The sequence below is a fragment of the Scophthalmus maximus genome, chromosome 20, assembly GCF_022379125.1.
Source record: "Scophthalmus maximus strain ysfricsl-2021 chromosome 20, ASM2237912v1, whole genome shotgun sequence".
Classification (NCBI taxonomy): Eukaryota; Metazoa; Chordata; class Actinopteri; order Pleuronectiformes; family Scophthalmidae; genus Scophthalmus; species Scophthalmus maximus.
In genome coordinates this window covers 6,472,252-6,497,045 of record NC_061534.1, presented here as the reverse complement: position 1 = coordinate 6,497,045, position 24,794 = coordinate 6,472,252, and the positions used below count along the sequence as shown (strand labels likewise).

The window sequence follows — 24,794 nt, the reverse complement described above, 5'->3', positions numbered from 1 at the left end:
CTTTGATTTACGGCACTTGTCTTTCCCTTAAACTGCGGATTTGGTTGTAATGTTCGTTCTTTGCGATTTAGACTTCATTGCGCTAAAACAATGATAAGTAAAGTGTTGTCTATGTGTGAAAAGAAACTTGGTGGCCACGTGCTAAGAGGGAAAAAAAAGGTGATAGTTGACATGATAGCACTGATAGATCAGATAAGAAGGGATTATTGGAACTCTTTGCATGCAGATACATGTCAGTATAGTGAAAAGCCTAATGCCTTTGTTCAAAGTCTAACGAAACAGACGACTGAGACTTCTGAGTATTTGAGCATATTTTACGTAGCCTAGGTACAATCAAGTTTTAATTCCTAAAAATAGAAAATCACACTCTTGTAGCCAACACAGCTGTAGTTTCACATTTAAGCAATACTTGAAAGAAAGAAACCTATATCTGCTGCACTGTGTTGAACATGTATTTGAGGACACTACCGTTTTATACACAGTAATTATCATCAAAAGAAGCCCAAAATTACAAGACATTAAAGTCAAGAATGCATCTAAAGTAGGACTTAAGCTTTCAAATGAGCATTAACCTCCCACAATTTGACATTAAGTCTTATAAATCGCTCCCGCTGGCTTAGGCTTTTTTCTCTGTGCTAGCCAGGTTTGTGTGATGGTCTGGATTAAATCCAGCATCTCCACCGCCTGTAGACACGAGCCAAACCTGGCTGGACGTCGGCCGAGCAGCACGAGGCCAAAGCTACCCACAAACTCCAACAGTGAGAATGAGTGGTGTCACCTGGAACTCGTGGAAAGGTTTTGTGCAGCAGCTACTCCGCAATTTGGGAATGAATTGATTTTTGTTAATCGGGACTGCAAAAATGAGAGCGATTGAAATCAACTCATTTAAAAAAAAAAAAAAGATATCACAAAATTGATGTTATGTTCATCATGAAAAGAAGGGTGATTTCAAATCATTCGGTTCAGAAGATGCTGATTAAATGAACCACTTATACGTTTGTGGCTCCAGTCCACATTTTTGGTGACGAGAGCGAAAAACATATATATATATATCCCATATATATATCTCCCCACATATCTCCACATGTACCATGAGTATAATGACAGCACAGCAGCACATCAAACATCAGCAGGAATTTCTTCCAGCTGGGTGAAGTTTTTCAACCGACGCCGCAAAGTTGCTCTCTGACATTCATGTCATTGCCCGTCTGTAACTTGTCAAGTTTGCGTTCGCTGTCTTGATAATCGCAGGTTGTTCGAAATCCTCGGCACATGCTACAAATATATGCAAAAAAGTACAATGCAGTGGTGGATATGTAGGCCTGGACACAGCAGGATTTCAAATGGAATAAAAAAAAAGAAGAAGGAAAAAAAAGTGGAAAAATCCGTTGATTCCATTGGAATTGCTGCAATCTGAGGTTTTTCCTCGAGGAGGCAAAACAAATCTGCAGGAATGTTCCGCATGGATTAGAACTTTGAACTCAACACGCACGTATGCTGTTGACAGTGCGGCGCGAGCAGGAGGATTTCCCCCAAAGGTCGTTTCTGCCGCTTTAGGTTCTCCGCATCACACTGAGGTATGTTCTAGTGTTCCCTTTTCTAATCCGCTCGGTGTCAGTTAGTCATTTGATTCAATAAAAGGGGGTGAAATGTTATGATTGACAGCCGAGACTGACCCGTGATTGGTTGATCGGGACCGAGCTCGGCGAGTGTAAGCTCTTGTCAGGTCCCTGATTGGTTTTCTACACCCGGGATGCTTATTTCTTAATGGACTTAAGTTACTTACAATCAAACGAGTGACAGACTTCCACAGTAACTCTTAATACTCTTGCATCTGTTTTGAATGTACTAGCTTTCGCCTTAGTTTGTGTCTCAAATGTAGGGGAAAAGTTGTTTGAACTTTTTTCTTTCACTTGACTGTGAACAGAGATGTTTCCTCTTTGCAGTTCATTTGCCACTTGGCAAAATGGGCTACGGCCCGGATGCCGGATCTCATGTCTTGTGGTCTACAAATCTTCCCTACAGCGAAAAAGAACACACACAAAAAAAAAACCACGGGTGAAGACCGATGCCAGCTCTAACAGCCTGCCGGCGTAGCCCCTAGATAAGATCTTTTCAGGGGAACACATTTCATTTTGATTAATAGTTGTTGCTTCTTGGATGACTGACAGATATTGGTCTGAACACAACTGGAAATGTGATGGTCCGCTGCTCTGACTTGTTTTGAGTCCGTACAGGAGAGAGAGGGAGAAATGTTGTATAAACCTGCGGTGTGTGTGGTCGTGTTCTTCTCCGTTTAGTCCATTGAGGGAAATCATATTTTTCACATTTTTCTTTCTACCCTTTACTGTTTGCGTGCACAGTACTTATGTTAATAGAATGAAGACAAAAAAGTTTACACCTGATGATTTCCGGACAATTTGATGATGTCAAAATGCGGGACAGACAAAAGTGGGCATGAAGACTTCCATCACCTCAGTCCCTGAAGGCTAGAAGCTAGTTAAGCTGTAAACACGCCACATAATAATAATAGCGGTTATTAAATCAGTTTCAGCCCCGATCACAGTGATGACGGTGCACCACTGCTGCGTGTTCTTCTCATGTCACTCGGACTCAGGCTTCCGAAGACGTCCAAAGGGATTTTAAACACCAAAACGATATCCGTCCTCAGAAGAGGCAAAAACAGCGAAAAGTTAGAGCAGTGGTTATTTTTTACAGTATAGTATATTACAGTATTTACGCTTGAAAACTTTAGTGTGGACGGCAGGCGTAAACGTAGCAGCAGGGATGCGTTTTAAAAAATGAAAACGGAATAATGTGGACGTCGCCTTACATACGCGCGCGCGCACACACACACACACACACACACACGCACACACGCACTCGCAGCCACGATACACAATGGAGCGCACACAGAGGTGTATGTGAGCTATTATATGCACACATGCTCTTAAAGCATATGCGCAAGCGGCCGCACACGACAGACGGACACACGCATAAACACGCATGTCAGATTCCTCCCACCACCCAGACCCAGTCCCACACACTTCAAGGTTGCTACGTGAAGACTGTTTGTGTTTGGGGGGGGGGGGGCTGGGAGTCCAAACTGCAACACCACTGTTTGGACTCCCAGCTCACTTCACCACCCTGCTGTCCCTTCACACGAGGGGTTTTCACAACCTCGGTGTTACTTTCATCGTTTTGGACACCGCGGTGATGTAATGCCGCCATTGCTTTCGCGGTCCAGTATTCGACGAGTTAAGTGGTACTGAGCACGTCACACCGCAGAGAACGAAATGGAACCAAGTTTCATTCAGTTTGCCGTACTGTATCTCTCGGTGCGTCTCTCACTCACTGCCTATTCCCCCCCCCCGATCTAAAATTGGTCGGGAGTTATTTTCATTGTATATCTTGTGTAATTGATGTTGCTTTGACAGTTGTCATTTTGGTCATGACCTCACATAAAAGGAGTGTGTGTGTGTGTGTGTGTGTGCGCGCGTGTGCGTGGGTGTGTGTGTGTGTGCGTGTGTGCGCGCACGCCATCCTCTGAATGCGAGGAGACAGTTCTGAAAACTGAACTCCCAACACATTTAGGATGTTTGAATGTTTCACATATTTTGTTGACTGTTTAGACGTCTGTGGTCGTGTGGCTGCGGGTTCGAGGCGGACGTCTGCACAACAACAACAACAACCATCGCTTCTCTCCCTCTGTCTCTCTCTCTCTCTTTCTCTCTATCTGTATTTCCATCGCTCCACCTCTGCCTGTTCATCACTTTGTCCGTTTTTTCTTCTTTCCCCGCAGGCACGCTTCCTCCCACTGTCCATCTCTAAAGGTCGTTTTTGTCTCTCTCTCAATACCCTTCTGTCCTTTATCGATCAGTCTTTCACTCGACTGAACAGGTCAATCTCACAGATGGTGTGTGTGTGTGTGTGTGTGTGTGTGTGTGTGTGTGTGTGTGTGTGTGTGTGTGTGTGTGTGTGTGTGTGTGTGTGTGTGTGTGTGTGTGTGTGTGTGTGTGTGTGTGTGTGTGTGTGTGTGTGTGTGTGTGTGTGTGTGTGTGTGTGGCCTCTCACTTTCGCCAGAGGTGCCTTGGTTCTGAGTGCGGGCCAGTGGTTTAAGGGAATCGCAGATCCCTCTCGTAAATAGCGCCGTGTGGGTTCTTGATTCCTGCTGTCTCTGTCTATCTGATTTCTGCCGAGTCAAAAGTTGGAGCCTTATTTCTGGCGCTGCTCTCCGCTGTTTTTGTTATCCAGCGCCGAGAACATTTTGTCTTATATAAAATTATACCCGTCGTCCTGTGCAGTGGGAGATTTGGTGTCATGTAAGTCTGAACGCAGTGGGTTTTTTCTCTCTTAAATTATTCAGAAAAACAGTAGGTGATAGAAAAAGCTGACTCACACGTTTTTGTCTAAATGAATTTAATTATATTAATGGAGTTCAAGTCCTTACGTCTTTCCAAATTGTCATTGTTCTGTAAAAACAGGCAAAATTGAAAGCAAAATAACAGTATAAAAGTTGGGCTGTAAAGGATTAGGTTAATAGGGGAAACAATATTTATTCAAAGTTGTAATATTATGAGAATGAAAGTTGATTGTTTTATGAAAAAAGTTATAATAATATTTAGAGAAAAGGAGACCGCAGTCTGTTGTGAAGAGCACTCTTGGGTCCAATAGATTTTTTTTTTTAAAAAGAGCACTTAAATAATTATAGATTTATCTCAATAAAAAACATTTTCCATATGATAACTTTACTCTTGACATGTCTTTTCCAACATTGGCTCTTACTCTCTCTCTCTAGCTATAGAACAAAGAAAAAGAGAAGTTTTAACACTGGTATTTACGTGATTTCAGTAATGGCTTGATCAGTATAGGAAGTCCATTAGTGACCTTTGGACTTGGAGAGGTGTAGAGGTCAAACTGTCTGACCTCTGAGCATAGGTCTGTGTTTGTATATATATGTGTGTTTCTTTTTTGATTACTCTATTGAGTTTTTATTACCTGGCGGTAACAGACGAGAGTTTGAAATGGAGAATCAAAATGTACACCTGAATGCACGTTTTTGTTTATGGACGTGCTGGCGACACATGCTCTGAACACAGAACAGTGGCTGCGTGCTCGCATTAATGTGGACACTCTTGATCTAATTTCCTCTTCTTCCCCTGTTTACACGATGACACGCACTCAACATGGGAATACCTTGATGGTCGCTGCGTATCCACACTTAAGTGCTCGCAGCTGCATTGCTTTGACTCTCGGCATGAAACAGTTGCGCAGTGTTGTTCTTGACTCGCGCTGTCCTGGAGATTAACAGTGCTCCCTCAGTCAACAGACAGTTGTGGAGATTGATGGCTGTTTTCCTTGAGGCTCGCTGTGTTTTCAAGACCCACGTGTTGTTTCGTAGGGGGACCGACGGACTTGAGTGGCTGGCCGGCTGCTCTGTGGGGGTTTTGTACGTTCGTGCGCTTGTGTGTGTGTGTGTGTGTGTGTGTGTGTGTGTGTGTGTGTGTGTGTGTGTGTGTGTGTGTGTGTGTGTGTGTGTGTGTGTGTGTGTGTGTGTGTGTGTGTGTGTGTGTGTGTGTGTGTGTGTGTGTGTGTGTGTGTGTGTGTGTGTGTGTGTGTGTGTGTGTGTGTGTGTGTGTCAGATCTGTGAACAGTGGATCTCTGTTATTCCCAATTCTCAAAAAACTCACCGCCTCCTGTTTGGCGCTTGGCGCGTGTGTGTGAGCGCGAATGTGTGTTTACAGTCAGAATTTGCATTAATTACATTTTTTCGCGAGGGTCAGTTTTTTTCATGTTCACCTGTTTTCTTCGACAGGTCAGCTGATTCGCTGGACTGAGGAAAGCGTAAGAAATAGGGGCAAATAATCGAAATTTGACTGTGTATTAATAACCGCATACATAAAAGGTTGTGATAATATTATACAAGAAGACCGAGTCATGATTAGGGCTGCAACCAATGATTATTTAAATGTTCAATTAACACATTTATGACCTTTCTTTGATTCATTGTTTAGTCTCCAAAATGACATACAGCTCCCAGAACCCAAGGATACTTCATGAAACTGATTATTTTGTCCAAGACACCACATTTTCAATTATAGAATATGATACAATATACAAAACAATATAAAACTAAATATGAAATTATACAATTCTCACCACTGAGGAGCTGGAATGACCAAATGTTTGGCCTTTTTGCTTAATGATTAATACATTTTTGTCTGCAGTTTATTTTGTTTCAGTCAAGTAAATGGCTAATCATCGACCATGACTGAGCCTTTATTTCTATTTTACCCATTATTTAAATTTATTAGTTTTATCATGAGACATGTTTTTGAATGTAATGTATAGGCATCCGTGTGTGTCTCTCTTTTATTAACTGAGTGTTGGTCGGGACTCGCGCATAGAGCTTGTTCAGGGTTTAGTGAAGAAGGATAGAGTGGGGAATTTTGAAGAGTTGACATTTCAATCACTGCAATCCCTGATGCACGCTCACATGCACGGGCGCACACACGCACCAACACACACCTCTTCATCCATTAGGTTTGAGGCTGATTCTCTGTGACAGCCTAAATATTTGGCTGCGTCCGGGCACCAAGGTAAATGCAACCCGCAAGAATGTTTTTAAAGGGCGAGAGAGAGTTTGAGGGAGTGAGAGAGAAAGAGAGAGAGAGAGAGAGAGAGAGGTTTTGGACAGAGGTGAAGAGAAAGAAACGCAGAGAACACACAGAGAGAAGGAGAAAGGGAACTGAAGTCCCGGCTTCACGTGAATGTAGCTCGTGAATCTAATGTTCGTTTTCATTGTGAGAGCAGATGCAAGCATTTGTTAATGAGCCTTCATTAGCACATAATAAACCTTTTATTAGATGAAAAACGCTGCTAGTAAATTTTAAATAGACACATCTGATAATCCATCTTCAAAAAATGACATGACATCATAAGCATTTAACTTGGGGTTTCTCAAAGTTGAAATCATTTTTCAAGTAACAAATGTCAATAAGGTACTAGTATTGGTTCAAACTTCTTTCAGAGACATGACTTTTCTTTTTGTAAGTCATTGCGAAGAGATTCGAAAAAATGTTCTTGATTAATCCAATTTTCTATTACTTTCCAGTACTTTCAAAAGTTTTTGTATGCACACTTTGAAAAGTTCTTTAAAGGGAAAAAAAAGACCTTCCTGTGTGTGCGTGCACAGATCTCAGTTGTCTGGCTGTGGGAGAGAGTTGTTCAGAACAGTATTCATTGATGGAAATGTCCAAGATCGAAAGGAATTGGATCAATCAGTTTCATGGAGAATGGATTTTCCCAACAAAAAGATGGGGGACACTATTTTTGGTCATCTTTATCTTCAAAGATACAGGCCTTCTCTCTCTTCACTCTGTCCTCTCCTTCGTCTCCCTCCTCTGGAAATCTGGGCCTTACGTTTCCTTCCTTTTGTCTCGCATTGGAAAATTAATAAAGCCATCTTCAAAGGTCTGCTTTGCACACTGCGGCGGCTGCGGTAATCCCTGATGATGAGGCCTTTAAACACACACACACAGGCTCACATATAAAAGGACAGACGCATTACATATAAACACACAGAGAAACGACCTAATCTTGTACAGGTGTATACACACTTACATGCACGAAAACACACACACACACACACACACACACACACACACACACACACACACACACACACAGACACACACACGCAGCGAGGAGGTAATTAGTGACCTGTGGAATGCAGGGGTCAAATCTTAAAAGACCTGGCTGATAGAGGGGATATGTAGGATCAAAGGAGAAAGGGGGGAGAAAAGGGAGAGATGGATGGAAGGAGGGATAGGAGGAGAGGGAGGGAATGTACAGGATCAAAGGGGAGAGGAAGGGAGGAATGAAATGATGAGAGGGCGAACGGAGGAGTGAGAGCGGAGGTGTAGGTGGGAGGAGAGAGAAAATGTGCTCGGGGGAGTCGGAGGGAGGGAACGGAGCGGAGAGAAAACGGGAGACCGGGGGAAAGAAGAGAGAGGCGGACGAGGAAAGGTGGAGGGACGGAGTGCAGAAACAATACAGATAACTCAAACTGACAGGTGTGTGTGTTTCTGTGTTTAAATGCTGGGGTTTCAGCCAGAAAGTGAAAGCTCACTTGTGCGGCGGTGAAAGATTTATGTATGTGCAGATGTGTGTGTGTGTGTGTGCGTGTGCGCGTGTGCGGAGTGTCAGTGAAAACCCACTGAATGAAAATGTAACCATTTTCTTTTTTGCAGCCGCAATATCCATTAGCTACTGTTGACACAACCATTGCTTTACCAACGTGAATACATTTCTTTTGTGGTTCTCAATTTTGGCCTTCCGGTCCAAACAAGTGGCAATTTCCACTGCTGAAGAAATATATATTTTTCGGTGGGAAAAAAAAGCTCAGGAGTGTCCACAGACACTCCTCTAACCACTTGTGCCGTATGTTCTACCACTGCGGTTAAAACGGTTCCCCTACTCTTAGCGAAGTCCACCACCCTCTCCGCTAAAAGCATATTAAGAGATTCGTTGGCAAAGCGACCAACCAGGAAAGGCCTAACCAGGACTAAGCAGAAGCCTTGGCCAACAGATTTTGCATTCATGTGTCCTTCTCAATGGAAACACTTGTGTAATGTCCCGACACTTAATGGCACTTATCTAGTTATTTTTTTTTTAAAACATCTATCCATCCCATCACGCTCCAGACCTAATGGTTGCAAGCAGAGCCCCATGGCCGTTGCCATGAAAAGAAGAAGAAGTAGAAGAAGAGGAAGAACAAATAATGGCATTGTATAATGTAATATCAACCTGCTTTCAGACTGGACATTTTTAATCTTTTAGCTTTTATGCTGAAAAGCAGCTTCAACTTTTTCTTTAGTTGTATATCTTCTACTTATGTGACACCTGAACACCACCTTGTCTGGAATATGAAATATCGGACATGTTACTTCCTGCAGTTAACCCCCCCCCCCACAGTATACAGTCTATGTGAGTTACTGCTGGGGTCTGAATCTCTTTGGACAGTGTACATGATGAGGCTCTGCTGATATCCGTCTATCCTCCCGTCTGCTGTCCCCTCGGCCACTGAAGCTGCAAGGCTACGAACAGATTACAAAAGTGGTATAATAACAACGCCATGCCTGTGGTGTCCTTGTCTGTCTTGCGCTTCCGCAAGGAAGCATAATTGGGGCTTAAATGTTCAGGACTTCCCCAGGACGATGCTTCCGAGTGACTACTTTGTTAAGAGAAATTCCCTGGCGGAGCTGCTGGGCTCCTGATGGGTCTTGTTTTAGGGCTGACTGCTCCCACTAACGTCTCACTGATACCATCACTCATAAGTTCACTCAGAACCCATATATCGCCGTCTATTTCTGTCTGCCTTCATCTCGACCTGTGCTCTCCTTCCTCGGAGATAACATCTCTCTCTCTCTCTCTCTCTCTCATTGGTTGGACTGTCCTATACTGATTTCTGGTAGAAAACATTGTCTGTGCTCCTCTTGGTCTCTTACCTTTGTGTGTGTGTGTGTGTGTGTGTGTGTGTGTGTGTGTGTGTGTGTGTGTGTGTGTGTGTGTGTGTGTGTGTGTGTGTGTGTGTGTGTGTGTGTGTGTGTGTGTGTGTGTGTGTGTGTGTGTGTGTGTGTGTGTGTGTGTGTGTGTGTGTGAGAGTGTGTGAGAGTGTGATGGAGAGAGAAAAAGAGGGGGTTATATTACTCTGATAACATCGCAGACTCGGGAGGAAACAGAGAAGCTGTTGGAAGTCTTCATTTGTACTTGGGAGATGGCCAAGGCTCATTGAATTGGCTGCAGGCCCAAGTGTGTGTGTTTGCACGCATGCACTATGTGTGCGTGCGTGCATGCGTGCACATGGTTTGTCAACAGTGTGGACATGCTCCTTTTGAAAACACCTGTTCAAACCCAGAGAAGGGCTTTTTTTCTCCGGCTCACACATGCACACAATGAGTCGGAAAAACAAGAGCGCACATGTACACATGGAAAACGATAGTTGCATGCAGTCACACACATGCTCCTCTTTAGTCTTTTGCTTGAAATTGAATTGGAAATTAAGTTACTGTAACATTCTCCGAATCCAGCGCCAGAGCTCGCAATCAGAATGACCTCAATTAGCCGGAGGCTCTTGACCATACAAGGAGTCGGTCCTTATGTTTACAAGCCGTTCACTTTGCGCCAGAGTCATACCGCGACAGGAGGACCCCACGTACAGTTTACACACGCTGCCGCTGAACCGTGGTCGCTCGGATAGAATACCTGAAGTTATCCCATCTTCACGTGTTGTGTTTACGGCGCGTGATGAGGTTCAAATAGGGTGCGGGTGAAGAAGCATGAGAGCAGCGTGGTGAACATTTTCCTATATGTTCCCACAGACACACAGACAGACAGCCCCCCTCCAGAAAAGCTCAGAAGAATGTCCGGACATATAGGTCTGGTCTATTCTGTCTTGTTTAGGGAATTCATTTTTGATTTGCTTTCCCCATGTTCGAGAGATCGTTTGAACTTCTGATGGATCTCCTGTGACGATGGTGCCACGTCTGGACGTTAAACACTCGGCTTCGTGGAGCTCGAACGTGATTTGCTGCCACTTGCATTTGTAATTGCGTTTCTTCTCAACAGACTGATGATTCTTGTGGCTGTTGCGAAGTGATCCACCGTTTCATAAATGTAATTAATGTAACCCCTCCTCAAAGATCCTCGACGGTTGCGACTTGTCATGCAAATACCAAGCTAAGCCGACAGTCTCTCCGGAGCATCAGGAGGTTTTTTTCTTTTGCCGAGCTGCCGAACACTCCAGATCTCCACATGTGGGAATCTGTCTGTGATGAAGTTTGCTCTGGACGCACACAGCCGGCCCACTCCATCTCAACAAGGGGGGGGGGCATTTCCATGACAAAGGACAATTATTGACTTTCATTGGCTCCGCTTGCTTTGATATCAGCAAGGGGGTGTGTCTGCGTTGTCTGTGTGTGCGTGCTCGAGGGGCGGGACGGGGGGCAGCAGTGGAGGAGAAGAAGAAGAAGAAGGAACAGGGGGACGCGATGAAAGGGGCCGAGTGGGAAAATGCACCCGCTGACCCACAGCGCACAAACACAAGTGGGGCATCACAGCAGAGAGACAGAAATCATTGGTTTAGGTTTCCTCTACGCTCTTGTTTTCCGTATCCTTCCTCACTTACTCTATTGTGTTTTCTTCCTCTTCATCTCTTTCCTTCCCTAAACCTTAAACTCTCTTTCTCATTATCAAACTTAAGACTGATCCCCCCCCCCCCCCTCTCTGTCTCTCTCTCTCTCTCTCGCTACCCTCCTCCTCCTCCTCCTCCTCCTCCTCCCTTCACAGCCATAATTTAAGGGGCTGAAAGGCACGGCGAGCGGAGAAAGAGAAGAGGGGAGCTGAGAAAAAGCGGAGACCCTGCAGATGAGAGGGCCTTCCTTCACGGACGTGGCACAGATGTGAGGGTGTTTTTGTGAAGCGAGTCGGGGAGGGGCGTCGATAGGCTAATTTGCGTGGCATAAAGACGGGGCCCCTTTCATATGCAGAGCGCCACTTTGATGCACGGCCCGATGAAAGCTGGAGGGAGCGCGGAGGAGAGGAGAAGAGAGGGTGACGGTGGGGTTCTTTGTCCCCTGACAAGAAGGCATCTGCTCCACGCTGCCCTCCTCTCCTCCTCTCCTCCGCTGCACCGAGGCTCCCACAAAAGTGTCATCGGAGCACCTTGGAAAACAGAACACGGGGGAAAAAACCCAGCCGCTTGGTTCGGTGCATATCAATACAGAATTCATTTGACACAGGATGCGAGAGTATACACACTCGCACACACACACACACACACACACACACACACACACACACACACACACACACACACACACACACACACACACACACACACACACACACACACACACACACACACACACAAAGCTGAAAAAAATTGTATAAAAACCCCAACACATTGACATGCCACCACTGCTGACAAAACACATTTTCACGTTGACAAATCATTCCCTTTGAGAAACAAGTGAACCACAAAATCTTCCGTCCTCTGTGGTCCTCCTCTCACACGGGCTCGACGGGTGAGAAGTGTGCAGGCGTTTGTGTATAGTGGACAGATATACACAAACGCCCGGAAACCGTACGCCGGGTGTGTGGCAGCGGCGGCAATTTTCCGGCAGTGTGTGCGCCTCACAGTCTCGATGTGCACGGTCCGCTGTGGAGCGTGTTTATGCATATCTGTGTGTGTGTGTGTGTGTGTGTGCGTGCGTGCGTGCGTGCGTGCGTGCGTGCGTGCGTGCGTGCGTGCGTGCGTGCGTGCGTGCGTGCGTGCGTGCGTGCGTGCGTGCGTGCGTGCGTGCGTGCGTGCGTGTACACATGTACGCCTACATGTGTGTCCCCTGCGGTGCTGATCACAGGCGGCAGGGCTCACCGGGGCCCTCTCACCAAACACAGGCCGATTTCACACTCGCACAATAGCGGGATCTCTGCAGCAGAGGCAGCAAGGCTTTGGCAGGAAGAACTCGAACAATCTCCGCTCTGTTTCTGTCACAAAAGAAGTCTCCAAAATAGATACAATAAGATAAGATGATGATCATATATGTTGTCTTGCCTTATGTTTGTGTTTGTGACTGTTCGCCCCGTGGAACATGTCGTCTGTATCTTCGCCTTATCCGCCTTGCAAGGAAGGCAGTGTCACCCCATTGGGTCGGTCGGTCCCAACGGGGTGACACTTTTGAATGGACAGGCGTGCGACATTGTACAGACATTCATGGTCCCCAGAGGATGAATCCTAAGGATTGTGGTGATCCCTGGACTTTACCTGTAGCGCCAATATGAGGGTTGATTCTGTGTGGTTTATGACCAAATGCTAACCCGTTCAGAATGGTGAGCATTATGAAATTCAGTGAGCCAGAGAGCATTGATAAATTGATTAGTAACCGGTCGTCATTTTTTTTGTCATTCCAGGTGATCTTTGCCCTGAACCAGACGTTGTTACAGCAGGAGTCTCTGAGGGCGGGAAGCCTCCAGGTTCCGTACACCACCGAAGATCTCATCAGGCACTATAACTGTGGCGATCTCAACTCCATCATCTTTAATCACGACACATCACAGGTCAGGCCCCTTTACTGTAAACGTATCTTACCTTATCTTATCTGACACAGCTGTGGACTTTACTTTCACTTTTCACTCTAGTTAATGAGCTAAGAATCATTTTGACCCCTTGACCTTTTCGAGTGTCTCAGTGACTCAACCCTTGACCTTTTACCTTCACCCCTAACCCCCTGACTGACCTTCCATCCCCCACACCTACTCCTACACCCCTGCAGTTTCTCTGTACTGTTGTCGATTTACTCCTTCTGGTTTCCCCTGTGCTCCTCTTCCTCTGCTTTTCCACTGTCCTTGTCCGTGTCTTCCTCTTTAGTTTTCCTTCCTCCTGCGCCGTCCTTTGTCAGTCCCATGACCTGCCTTCACATTCATTCTTTTACACTTTTGTTTCGTGGTCAGTAGATGAAACAAACTGAATACCCCCTCCTCTCCATTTTTGTGTCTTAACCGAACCGTCGCCTCTTCCACTTCAGGTTCCTAACTTCAATAACGTGACACTGCCACCCAGTGAGCAGGTGACGGCCCAGGAAATAGACAGCTACTTCCGACAGGAACTCATCTACAAAAGGAATGAGCGGATGGGCAAGAGGGTCAAGGCCCTGCTGGAGGAGCACCCTGAAAAGAGCTTCTTCTTCGCCTTCGGAGCAGGTTAGTGTTAAAAAGGATCAAAACATCGGGTAAATAAAGGTATTTTTCTGTCACATGAAATCCGCACCACAGTCGCCAGTGTTTCTGGCTAAAATGTCAGACAAAAAGACATCATTTACATCTTTATTAGTCTTTGCTCTCGTGTGTCTGTTCATCAAAGGTAGCTAATGAGCTTACTTTTATCCCTACTGCAAAATGACTTAAACTCCTCTTTTTGTTGGGAGAGCCCTTCTGCGAACGAGACAGAACGCGTCTTAGTCTGAGCAGCTTAACAAAACGCTTGTCGAGGAAAGAGACAAGAAAGACAACCAAAGAAATCGGAGCCAGAAATCCCAACTGATCGGAGGAGAGGTACTCGCCGATAAGACGTCTTCTCTTTCTAATCTGGAAGGTTGTGCAGCTCCTCTCAGACAAAAGAAGAAAGAGATGCATGATTAGTAAACTATTTGACACGACACATCAAATGCTCCTTTTATATATACATGTATTTTACACAAACTTCTTCTTCGTAAATTTCCTTTCATCACTATCTCGGAAGACGCCATGTCACTAAGGGCGAATCTGCCGGTCCTCCAACACAGAATGAAGTGAGCAAAGAATCCAGAGGGAAACCTGCCGTTGATAACCAGCCCTGCAACTGATCAGTGGCCCAGCTGATAAATCCACTGATCTACAGCTGATGGTCTTTATTATCAGCTTGGGGGTCCAACTCAAACAGAGCTGTGTTGGGTCCAAAGGAGAAGCTCAATAAAACATCCTTTTATCAGTCCAGGACTGGGGGGGGGGGGGGGGGGGGGGGGGGGGGGACTCACATGTGGCTTTTCACAAAGCTGTCAAAATGTCATTTTAATACTTTGAATTCCTCTGCACTTACCTCCTAAGTAGCAGCCGTCTGATAAGAGACTTGAGGTAAAACAGGAAGGATGGCGCTGATAACAGCGGAGGAGGTTAGACGAAACGTTGTCTTACCTAACCGCGGACGACTCGGTGCGAGAGTGCATGTGTATTCCTGCTTCCCGGTTGAGGGTTGTGTATCTGCGGCCTGTCAGACTTTGTCCTGCTGCAGCCTCTGGTTGTTCAATCTAAGCGCTAAGGTGACAGATTAGTTCGGCTGGGTTTACAGTCGAGATAAAGTTAGTACGTTTTTATACCAGTGTCATGCAAAACATTGAACCTTTTTTAGATACGGCTACGTATCAACCATTAAAAACACAAGAAGACACGTCAAACAAGTTTGAGGCACACATGCAAGTGTGTAGATAAATAAATGTAATAATGTCATGTATCTATTTTCTGGCCAGCAGGCCCCAGAACCAAAGGGTTTTAGTTTACAAAGCAACATATTCTCACATTTCTCAACTTAATTATGGCTGCAACTCTTATAATTTTTCATTTATTGATTTATTTGTATTTATTCCAGTGAATGAAGATGTACTCAAATTAATTAGCTTAAATTAAGTGTTCAAATCACTTTATTTAAATACTCTGTTGGTGCTAAATTGAATTACGCATTTCTTCGCATTGTACAGACAGAGAAAAGCAAATCTGGCCTAAATTGAGATAAGATTAATATGTCGATATTGCACAGCCTGTAGTTCATACTCATATTTTGGCAGGAAAGTGACTGAAGTTACGCTAAGTGGATTTATTATCAGTGAAAACGCAGAGTTCTTTACAAAGGTCTTGATATTTTCATTGTGAAAGCAGATAACACTTTGGAACGAGTCGGTTCCACAAAGGTTTCATTTTTTTTGTCATCATGGGATATGTAGGGGGGAGCGAGTTTCTAAACTTTCAGAGCCATCAATTTCACAGTCAGATTTTCCTCACGATGACATCGTCAGAAACTTTCTCGTCCCAAGTTTTCTTTGGTCAGTGAAAAGCTGAAAAGCAGCGAGTTCTGAGCGGAGAGAGAGTCCGTCACAGTCTGCTGGTCCCTGAGCTGGCAGGAAACAGCTGAGGAAAAGCAGACACACACAACACACACACACACACACACACACACACACACACACAACACACACACACACACCTTTTTAGACCTAGCCCTTGTAAAGGTACCTCCTTTGGGACACATGGTGAAATGTACTCCTTGTAAGGACATTTTGTGTGTGTGTGTGTGTGTGTGTGTGTGTGTGTGTGTGTGTGTGTGTGTGTGTGTGTGTGTGTGTGTGTGTGTGTGTGTGTGTGTGTGTGTGTGTGTGTGTGTGTGTGTGTGTGTGTGTGTGTGTGTGTGTGTGTGTGTGTGTGTGTGTGTGTGTGTGTGTGTGAGTGAGAGAGAGCTGGTGAGTGAAAGTGATACGGCCAATCAGCCCAGGAGCACTAGTATTAGACATACGGGGGGCAGGTTGGGTCGGCGTGTACAAGGAACGGGATGGGGCACATCAGGGTGCATGTGTAGTAATGCACACACACACACGCCCCAGCCCCCAAGCCATACCGTAGACAGACCTGGGTAAAATGTGTCCTTAATTATCCCTGGAGGGGTCAAAGGACACACACACACACACACACACACACACACACACACACACACACACACACACACACACTACAATGGCGTCCATTATGTTGGCGTACTGAACCTCCCTGTTACAATTAGCCGTCGGACCAGTCCTATCTGTGACCATCGCACGTCTCCTGAACCGGTACACAAAAGGACGTCTGGACAGACGAAAGATGCAGTTATTGTCTAATCTGCATTTTGGATTTTCTAGTTGACTAGTTGACAATTAACTGCACTGTTGACGTGACACGTCCAGAAACTGGGAGATAACCTTCTTATTTTTTTCCCTTTAGCCTTAGTTTGTAATGCTGCAAGTTTAAGATGAATTACTACAAACTAAATAAGATTAGTGTTGTGTTTTCTTTTCTTTTCTTTTTTCAAAATCAGCCACATATTTAACATATTTCTCTTCCCGAGTAATGATCCCATTAGCCTGCAGGGGTTGGCCTGCAGATTCCTGACTGACCTATGTGGAAAATTGTTGAGGCTTTTCGTTTTGCTTTCTGTAAGCTTTATTGCCACAACAAGTTAACAAAATAGTTTATACATCATAAGTGATTCCCCTGTCAAACCGCTCGGTTGGGCGCAGATTGAGATTTGCCAATGGAAACTTGTACTCACAGATATTCACAAGTTTTGAGCATGGAAGTGTTTGTGTGTCTTGGTGATAAAGTGTTTATGGAAGCCTCATGTATGGAGTGTTGACAGAAAGCTTCTAAGTGAAAAAGTATATGGCAGCAACTTTTTATCCGATGAAGTAAATGTTGTAAAACGTCTTGGCCAAAAAGTTCATAACACAAATGTGCATTATTTATCATTTTTCAAATGAAATAAATTTTGTCAGCATTCGCCGAGGCAACAGAACAAACTGCTCCCGAAAGATCGTTAGGTAAGAAACATGAATCATTGTCACGTAAATCAGAATCGTAAGTGAAAGGAGCGGCATTTCATCATTAGAGACAGAAAACTGGATGAATGCGCTGTTTTTCATTGTTATCTGTCTACGGGCAAGACATATTTAGTAAAAACAAATCTTTGGGTTTTGGAAATTGTTTAAGGAGAAAGAATTAACGGTCGACAGTCACACACTTCCAAACCAGAGCTTACAGTTTTCTAACTCCAAATGATTTCTCATGTGCTTACGACACGCACACGCACGCGAACACACACACATACACACATACACACACACACACACACACACACACACACACACACACACACACGACTATGCACACATTCTCTCCTTGTCTTGTCTGGGGCCGTCATTAGGTCGAGAGATGTAAGAACAAAGACAAAGTATCCAGTTTCCTTTGAATTCGTTTCATATCCTGTGATTGGCACGACCGAGAATCGTAACAGACATCAATCTGGTTCCTCAAGATATTTGTTACCCCAAAAAAGTTGGAGCTGATGCCAGAGCAGTAAACACATTAGTCCACAACATCTTATTATGACTGTTATGTCATAATAAGAGTCGTAGACCTCCTACAGGAAACGTCTTCCATACCAAATGCTAATTTATCAATTCTTTACTTATATCCAGCAGAATGGGGCCTGTGGCTAATTTTGCATTCCACAAAAATAGCTGCTGGAGCTTTTTCTTTTTCAATTTTTTTTACTGTAGTCTGGTAAGAGCGGTGGTCAGGAAGGCAACAGTCAAACAAACAGTAGTGGTCACTGGCCTGCAGCTTCAAACTCCACATTCATCCCAGATGAACACACACGTCTTCCTCTGCATTTGTGAGGTCATTACACAGAACACAGGCAGACGAGAATGAGAGAATGAGAGCGAGCGGGAGAAGATAAGAGCTGCTTACAACAGTGTCACGTTTGTGTAGCGCACACTCATGACGACGACGACCACCCAGGCGATTGTTGACATCATGGGTTTATTGTGAGACGATTTACGAAATACAAAATAACAAAAAAAAACGTCTGCAACACAAAGCTCCAAGTTTTCTTATTATTACCAAATGCTTTCAGCCTCCCTGTGCTAAATTAAACAAGAGGAGGGTCAGTAGGGTAACAGAACCGGGCGCTTAAACAGCCACCGACATTCACATCCGAAAGGTTGTGAATAAAAAAAAGTGCTGTGAGTGCAGTTTTGGCAATTTGGCAGGCTTTCATCGATCTGCCTGTTGTTGTAAAGCAACATCACTCTAAACCATGCTGACTGGCTGACTGGCTGAAGTAGCATTTTTTGAAGCGTTTGAATCTCCGCAGGCTTGCAGAGACTTTTCGAAGAAGAGAAACTTCTCGCCCTCAGAAATGTGCAGGTTTTTCCAGCTACTCCGCGCAGAACCAAACCCCTGCCCCGTTTTGCCCTGCGTTCAGCATCAGGGCATTGTCATGCCTCACTATACTTTACTCTGCTGTAAGTAAATACCTCCTAGAAATTTGTCCCCCCCCCCCCCCATCTGTTTGTCTGAAATACCACGGCCATCACTCAAAGTAAATGATGATGTTGAAAAAGAGCCATGTGTTCAGACAGGCATATGGAAGCTGTTATTGCTCTGCTCCATAGGTACAGTAACCGAACCCAAGTACACAATCCCAACCCGTGTTCCCTTTTTATAATCTCTGTCATACCCTGGCACTCTCGCCTTTAATAAAATGATGTGTTTACATATCGCTGAAGGCCGAGGGCTCAGTTTCTGCCGGCTCTCACAAATTCGTTCCTTTTTTTCCTTCTTCCCAGGCTCAGCCTGAATGCGTCCGTGTTTCAGCCCCGGCCCCCGAGCTGCCGAGCACATCGCGATTCCCCCACAAACTCCCCTCCGAAGACACACATTTGAATATTTGCGGCGATGTAATTGCCAGTGTGGCTGACAGGCTCTAACGGTTACTGTACTTTGAAATGTTTGTCTCTTTTCACAGACAATTAAGGTTTTCCTTCGGATCTTTTTGCTATTTAGGTTGGTAGCGTTGCGCTGAAGAGAATACCCCCCCCCCCCCCCCCGGTTATTGGGCTGCGATGTGCGGTGGGCAGGCTGTACTAAATGGAAGGATTGGCCCTCGTGAGCTACGGCTCAAGACAGAGGCTGACGTGAGCTCATAACTCACGCGGGGCACCTTGACCTGTCAGTGTGTGGGTTGCGCTCAGTACTCGAGCAGGGAAATAGTCACTTAATACACCGTACTTACTGAGTCCACTGCACTTGAGTAGTCAGCACCGTGTACCGGGAGGATAAATACTGAATTGGACGTCATGCGTGTTAAAGGGTGGCTCAATTGATATTGCTCGCTGCAGAATCAGCCTTAGCGTTTCATTCCTTTGTACATGTCATCTGGGGCAGGAGTCTTAGTGCAAGTCCTGTATTGGTCGGGGGCGTTTCTGTGTGGAGTCTGCATGTTCTCCACCTGTATGCTTGCGTTTTCCCACAGTCCAGATTGGGATCGAGGTTAACTGTAAACTGAATTGACCTTGTCAATGGATGTTTCACCCTGCGGTAGACTGGCGACCTGTCCAGAGTGTCCGCTGCCTCTCGCGCGATGTCAGCTGGGGTCGGCTCAAGCTGTGATTTTGTAAAACAACTACAAAATCCCAAAAAATGCTGTATGTGATCGAGCAGCCACACTTTGTTCAAACTCGCTGACTTTTTTTGTTTCTTTAATTCTAGTGCAGACGTCAAGGTTTCTTAAGATCCTAAATAGTCTCAGGCCAGGTGTTCAGAAATATGTCAAAAACGATGCACACGTCATCTGGGATATTTCCTTTGGATTGAATTGTGAAAAAACAGAACACGGAGTCTCTCCCTCAGTGTTAATATCACTGCTTCTCAAGAGCTCAAGTCCCGAATATGTGGAACGTCTACCATACTGTCAGACTCTGTGGAATAGGGTCATTTTAACTTTATTTAGCATATTCAGAGACTTTGAAAGACAACATAGACGTCTTTTTAAACCCTTGTGTCTACAGCATGAATTAGGCTTTAACTACCCCTTTGTGTGCAATAATCTCGGCTCAGACTTATGGCTGGTGGACTGGCTATTCCCACTCAGACTCCGTTCAAAATCCCCGGGCCAAACTTTACACATACCTGGCCCGAATCCCGCCAGCGTGTTTTCACACCGCGCGCCACATCACTGCGGTCGCCGCTCTGCTTCCTCTTTTTTCCTTTCCCAGTGTGGTGTGAAAGTCCAAAAATGTGGTGCTTTTTAACAGCACCTCGCCTTCATAAACAGCCAGTTTACAACTGTTTGGGGCAGTCGCTGACATGAGTACACACATGTCATGCGGCACCATTAAAAAAAACCAGACCAGACCTACCGCACACTTGGTATAGGGAAGCGGGCAGGCATGGGGCTAACCGTCTGCCAAACACCCGATTAACTCCTGGATTTAAGTTTGAATGACACCGTCAAGCTACGACTCGTTTATAATTTACTTGTCTTCAAACTTTTTTAAAGTTAAGGACTTCAACGTGGTCAAAATGTCGCAGCACATGTTTGTTTTGTTTTTTTGACGCTGTGCTCACAAGAACACAGACAGCAGAGGCATCTGTGCCTGGAGGCCATGTTGATTTTGACCCGTCGTCCGGATGCAAAGGTAGACACAGCGGGAAATTGCTGTAGGATGCTGTAGGATGGATGGGTGCCTCAACATGGCATTTGACCTGGACTTGGAGGACGTCCACCAAAAAACAGGCCGTTTCCTGTTTCGGCAGCAGCCAACATTGAATTATTTTACCCAAGATTACAATCGTCTGGGTATCAAACCGGAAAATGCGCACTTGGATCATTTTGTAATGCTGTGGTACACATCTCATTGTATTTTGCTGTTAATTTGGGGGAGTTCCCCCCCCCCCCTTGTCACTCCATACAATCTTTTTGTATGCTGCTTTGAAACATATCTTTCACTAGCGTGGCCAGTGTCGGTGGCCGGACAATGTTGCCGTCAGTTTCCTCCCTGTCGGTCTGCGTCAGGCTTCCTCTTCGTCTTCCTCCCTTCAGAAGTGGCTGTAATCTTAGTTCCATATTTACAATCCTAAAAGCCCCAACCCCCCCCCCCCCCAAAAAAAAAAAGAAAAGTGGATAAACACGAAAAAGCATTAAACCGGTGTAGGATGTTAAGACGTCGGGAGCATCTGTAATGCATCATCGCTACATCTCTGTCTCTTCTTAAACGGGAGGATAAACCTGTCAGCCACTCTGAGTAACTAACTGGCTGTTGAGTGAAAAGCACCTAAACATCTACATTTTGCTGCACTCATCAGGTCAGAGGCCTCAGACTCTGCACTCGAGAGACATAGTTCATACAGCCCACACTTCTCTCCCAGTCACAGCGGCCAACGCCTGTCACAACAGCTTGTTGTGATTTATTGAAAGGGTTGAACTCCTCACCCCTGATCCCATTCAAACCCAGCAGTATTTCCGTATGCACCTGGAAACGGGCCCTTTGTGCGCCTGCCCCCGGGGGCTAAACTTTCATTTGGACCAGAAATACCTCACTCCTATATGAAAGGGGAAAAGGGGACGGGAAAATTATATCTTTACCTTGCGCGCAGCAGTGCAACTATTGATGATTCTGAGCGGGGAATTGTTATGAAGGAGCCGTCCCTTTTCATTTTGGGGCTAAAACATAAAGGGGAGCAACGCGCTGCCTGGAGGGGATGAAGATATGAAGAGACAGAGGAAAATTTGAAATCTCTCTCTCTCTCTCTCTCACTGTGGGGTTATTGAATACTTTTTTGTTTAGCTGAAGCAGACATTTTCCTGGTTCACTGTATGAAAGGGCCTGTGTTGTTGGCGGCGCGTACGGTCACTCACACAAGCAGCGCGGGTTTCTGCGATGCCACAGAGCTTTTATACCCAAATGAGCTTTATTATATTTTAACGTCCAGACCCTGTGATACGTTTGGCATTATGTCTAGACGGCGTAGGATTTATTCCTATATAGTTTGGGTGTCTGGGTCGACGTCTGAACACTATGGACATTTCTTTTGTAACCGAAACTCCTTTTGCCAGTTAAAAAAAAAAATCCATTGGCGCCGAAAAACATTTTCTGAAATCTCGTGTGTATTCCTTGAATGTCGAAAGGCACAAGTTTTGGCTGAGGGCATTTTCAAAAGCCAACAACAAAAAAGTCACTGCTCTAATGAAAAAATTCACTCCAGCAGGCAAAGAACATTGTTTTTGTGAAGATATGAGGCCCAAAGGCAAGAAATATATAAAAAGAAATAACTGTGAGACTCACTAGCAATCATGAGGAAAAAAAAGAAGAAGAGTTTGTCAATTCCGTTCTCTTACTACTGATGCCGGCTCTGCATTACTTAACTGTGATGTAGTAGAGGATTTGTAACTTCTGTCTTGTGTCACCGAAGGTCTGGAGCGAATAAGAGATCGCAATCAGAAACAAACAACATTTTTTTCTGTTTCACATTCTGCAGTTGGTGCACATGTTAAGTCTGTCCATGGTTTGTTGTGATATACAGAAGGATTTGAAGGGAAGCCGGAAAAAAAAAATCAAACTAAGCCCCCTGTTTACTTTACAATACACAAAGTTTAACTGCTTAATGAGGGATGGAGGAAAGAATGATTGAGGCTGAGGTTGGATTAACACATGGATAATAAAGGGAGAGAGAGAGAAGCACAAATATTGTGCATAGAGTAACAAAAACTGGAGGAAAAAAATATAAAAAGAAAAATCGATTTTTGGATAAAACAGCCCAAAACAGCGCCTGGGATAACTTCCAGGCTTCTCTCCTATGGATCTGCTCTTCGTTACGACCTAGACCTGAGTCACAGATGATCCGCAGGCCTCACTGGACATCTACAAGATCTCTTGCAGATTACTCAAACTAAATAGGCACAAAATTGCACCCGAAGCCACATGTTTTAGGATGGGGGCCCTGTGAGAAAAGGAAAAAAAAAACCTCTGAGAAAAGCCATGACGTGGACTGCTTTTTTTCTGAAGCGCGAGCAGGCACCCGACTTCCCTTCGGTATCCTTTCTCTGAACCGAGACCATTGGTTGGCCGAGCAGGGGTCCCGCAGCAGGATGGGGCGGGTTTCGCAAGTGCGGCGTATACGCGGGTAATTTCAGAGGCAGTGGCCTTGGCAACGCAAATCTCCTATTTTCAGGACTCCTATTGGTGGAATCAGCTGAACGATTGTGATCAGACCTCCAGTGCATGACGATCTGCGCTTGATCTAGAGTATAAAATGACATGTCTGTCGTGTTGTCTGGAAGAAGCCAATCTCAATTTCCTGCTTCGGTTCAGTTTGTTATCTTGGCATGATTTAAGATAACGCTTTGGTGCTGTTTCTGCAGAGTAATGGGTTTACTGCTGATACTCTACTTCCATAGAACCAAAGATTCATCTTTCAGCTTAGTTAAGTTATGAATCAAACAATCTCTTGTTTTGGCCTCTGACCCCTTATGACAAAAAGATGTGTCTACTTGCAGCCTATGTCTATGTGTAGTGACAATTTCTCCCAGAGATTTTTTTATTTGGGCCTAAACAATAAAATTCATCTTGTAACTCACAAGCAAATAGGAGCAATAAAAAAATAATCCGATTCTCTGCCTTCCTGTCCTGTAAACATTTCACAACCTCTCAGATTTCACTGGTGACCCCCATCACATCCCTCTCGACTATATTTAAGTGACATTATTGTAACAGAAAAACACACTGAGCCAGACTAACGAGGGATGAATTATATCACATGGCAGGGATACGAATTCTGTCTGTGTTTCCAGGCAGAATTCCATACACTCCTTTTAAATGGTCGAGCAAGAAATTGTACATTTTTTGCTCAGGTAAAGTGTATTTCAATGTTCTATTTATATAAGTATTCCCTTGGCAGACAACTTTACTACAAAGTTTTGAGATATTGGGTCTGTGATAGCACCACCAGGGGCATTTAAACATCCCACAGTAGACAGTTTCAGCCCCAACCTGAGGTCAGGTGGGCCGGTATCTCTCCACCTCTCTGGAACTGCTTCTGAAATCTCCTTTCGCTCGCTTTCATACTGACAACATCCTCCGAGGCTCTATAAACGAGACATTCAGCGGCCGGCGGGGACATTTCGGAGGGCTGGCAGCGCCCGGGTTTACTTTGTCAGACCTGCCCGCTTTTACAGAATTCTCCAACTTTGATCACTTTTTCATGCGACCACATTTGAATGAGCTGGTGTGTGTGTGTGTCCAAGCGCCATAACCTCTTTGGCACAGAGAGCCGGCGCTGAGCACTGCACCGAGAGTGCAGTGGAGACTGTTGAAGCCTGACAGATGTAATCCCGAACACGGCTCCAAAGTGCCGTGTGCCACCGCAAATTCTGAGTGAGGGTTTGTTTGAAAAACAAGCTCACACCACAGGGCTCTTATGTGCACCGTTTCTTCTTTATTCTCGGCATAAATTCAAAGCTGAAGTTGCTCGGCGCGGATGTCAAGAGGCCTCAGACGGACACTTCAGGAGCCCTCACGCTAATGATAAACACGGTGAAACATAATTTATGTATATTATAAAAAGAGCAAGACAGCGTGACTAAAATGCAGGTATCTGTCTTTTTAATTTTCACA

The 24,794-nt window shown here is 45.0% G+C and overlaps 1 protein-coding gene and 1 long non-coding RNA gene across 4 annotated transcripts in view; one reads left to right on the top strand and one right to left on the bottom strand.

The window, feature by feature from the left end:
• The window catches only part of trabd2a (TraB domain containing 2A), a 64,857-nt gene that overhangs the window by 23,729 nt on the left and 16,334 nt on the right, over positions 1-24,794 (top strand). For all 3 annotated transcript variants that reach the window (XM_035607757.2, XM_035607755.2, XM_035607756.2), the window contains 2 exons: positions 12,973-13,119; positions 13,587-13,761. In XM_035607757.2, the coding sequence (XP_035463650.1) occupies positions 12,973-13,119; positions 13,587-13,761 (322 nt within the window). The remainder of the gene's footprint in view (positions 1-12,972; positions 13,120-13,586; positions 13,762-24,794) is intronic.
• Positions 6,841-7,667, bottom strand: LOC118284749. The gene is made up of 2 exons (XR_004784944.2): positions 7,624-7,667; positions 6,841-7,521 (listed from the first exon to the last, which is right to left on the bottom strand). It is a non-coding gene; the product is annotated as an uncharacterized LOC118284749 (long non-coding RNA).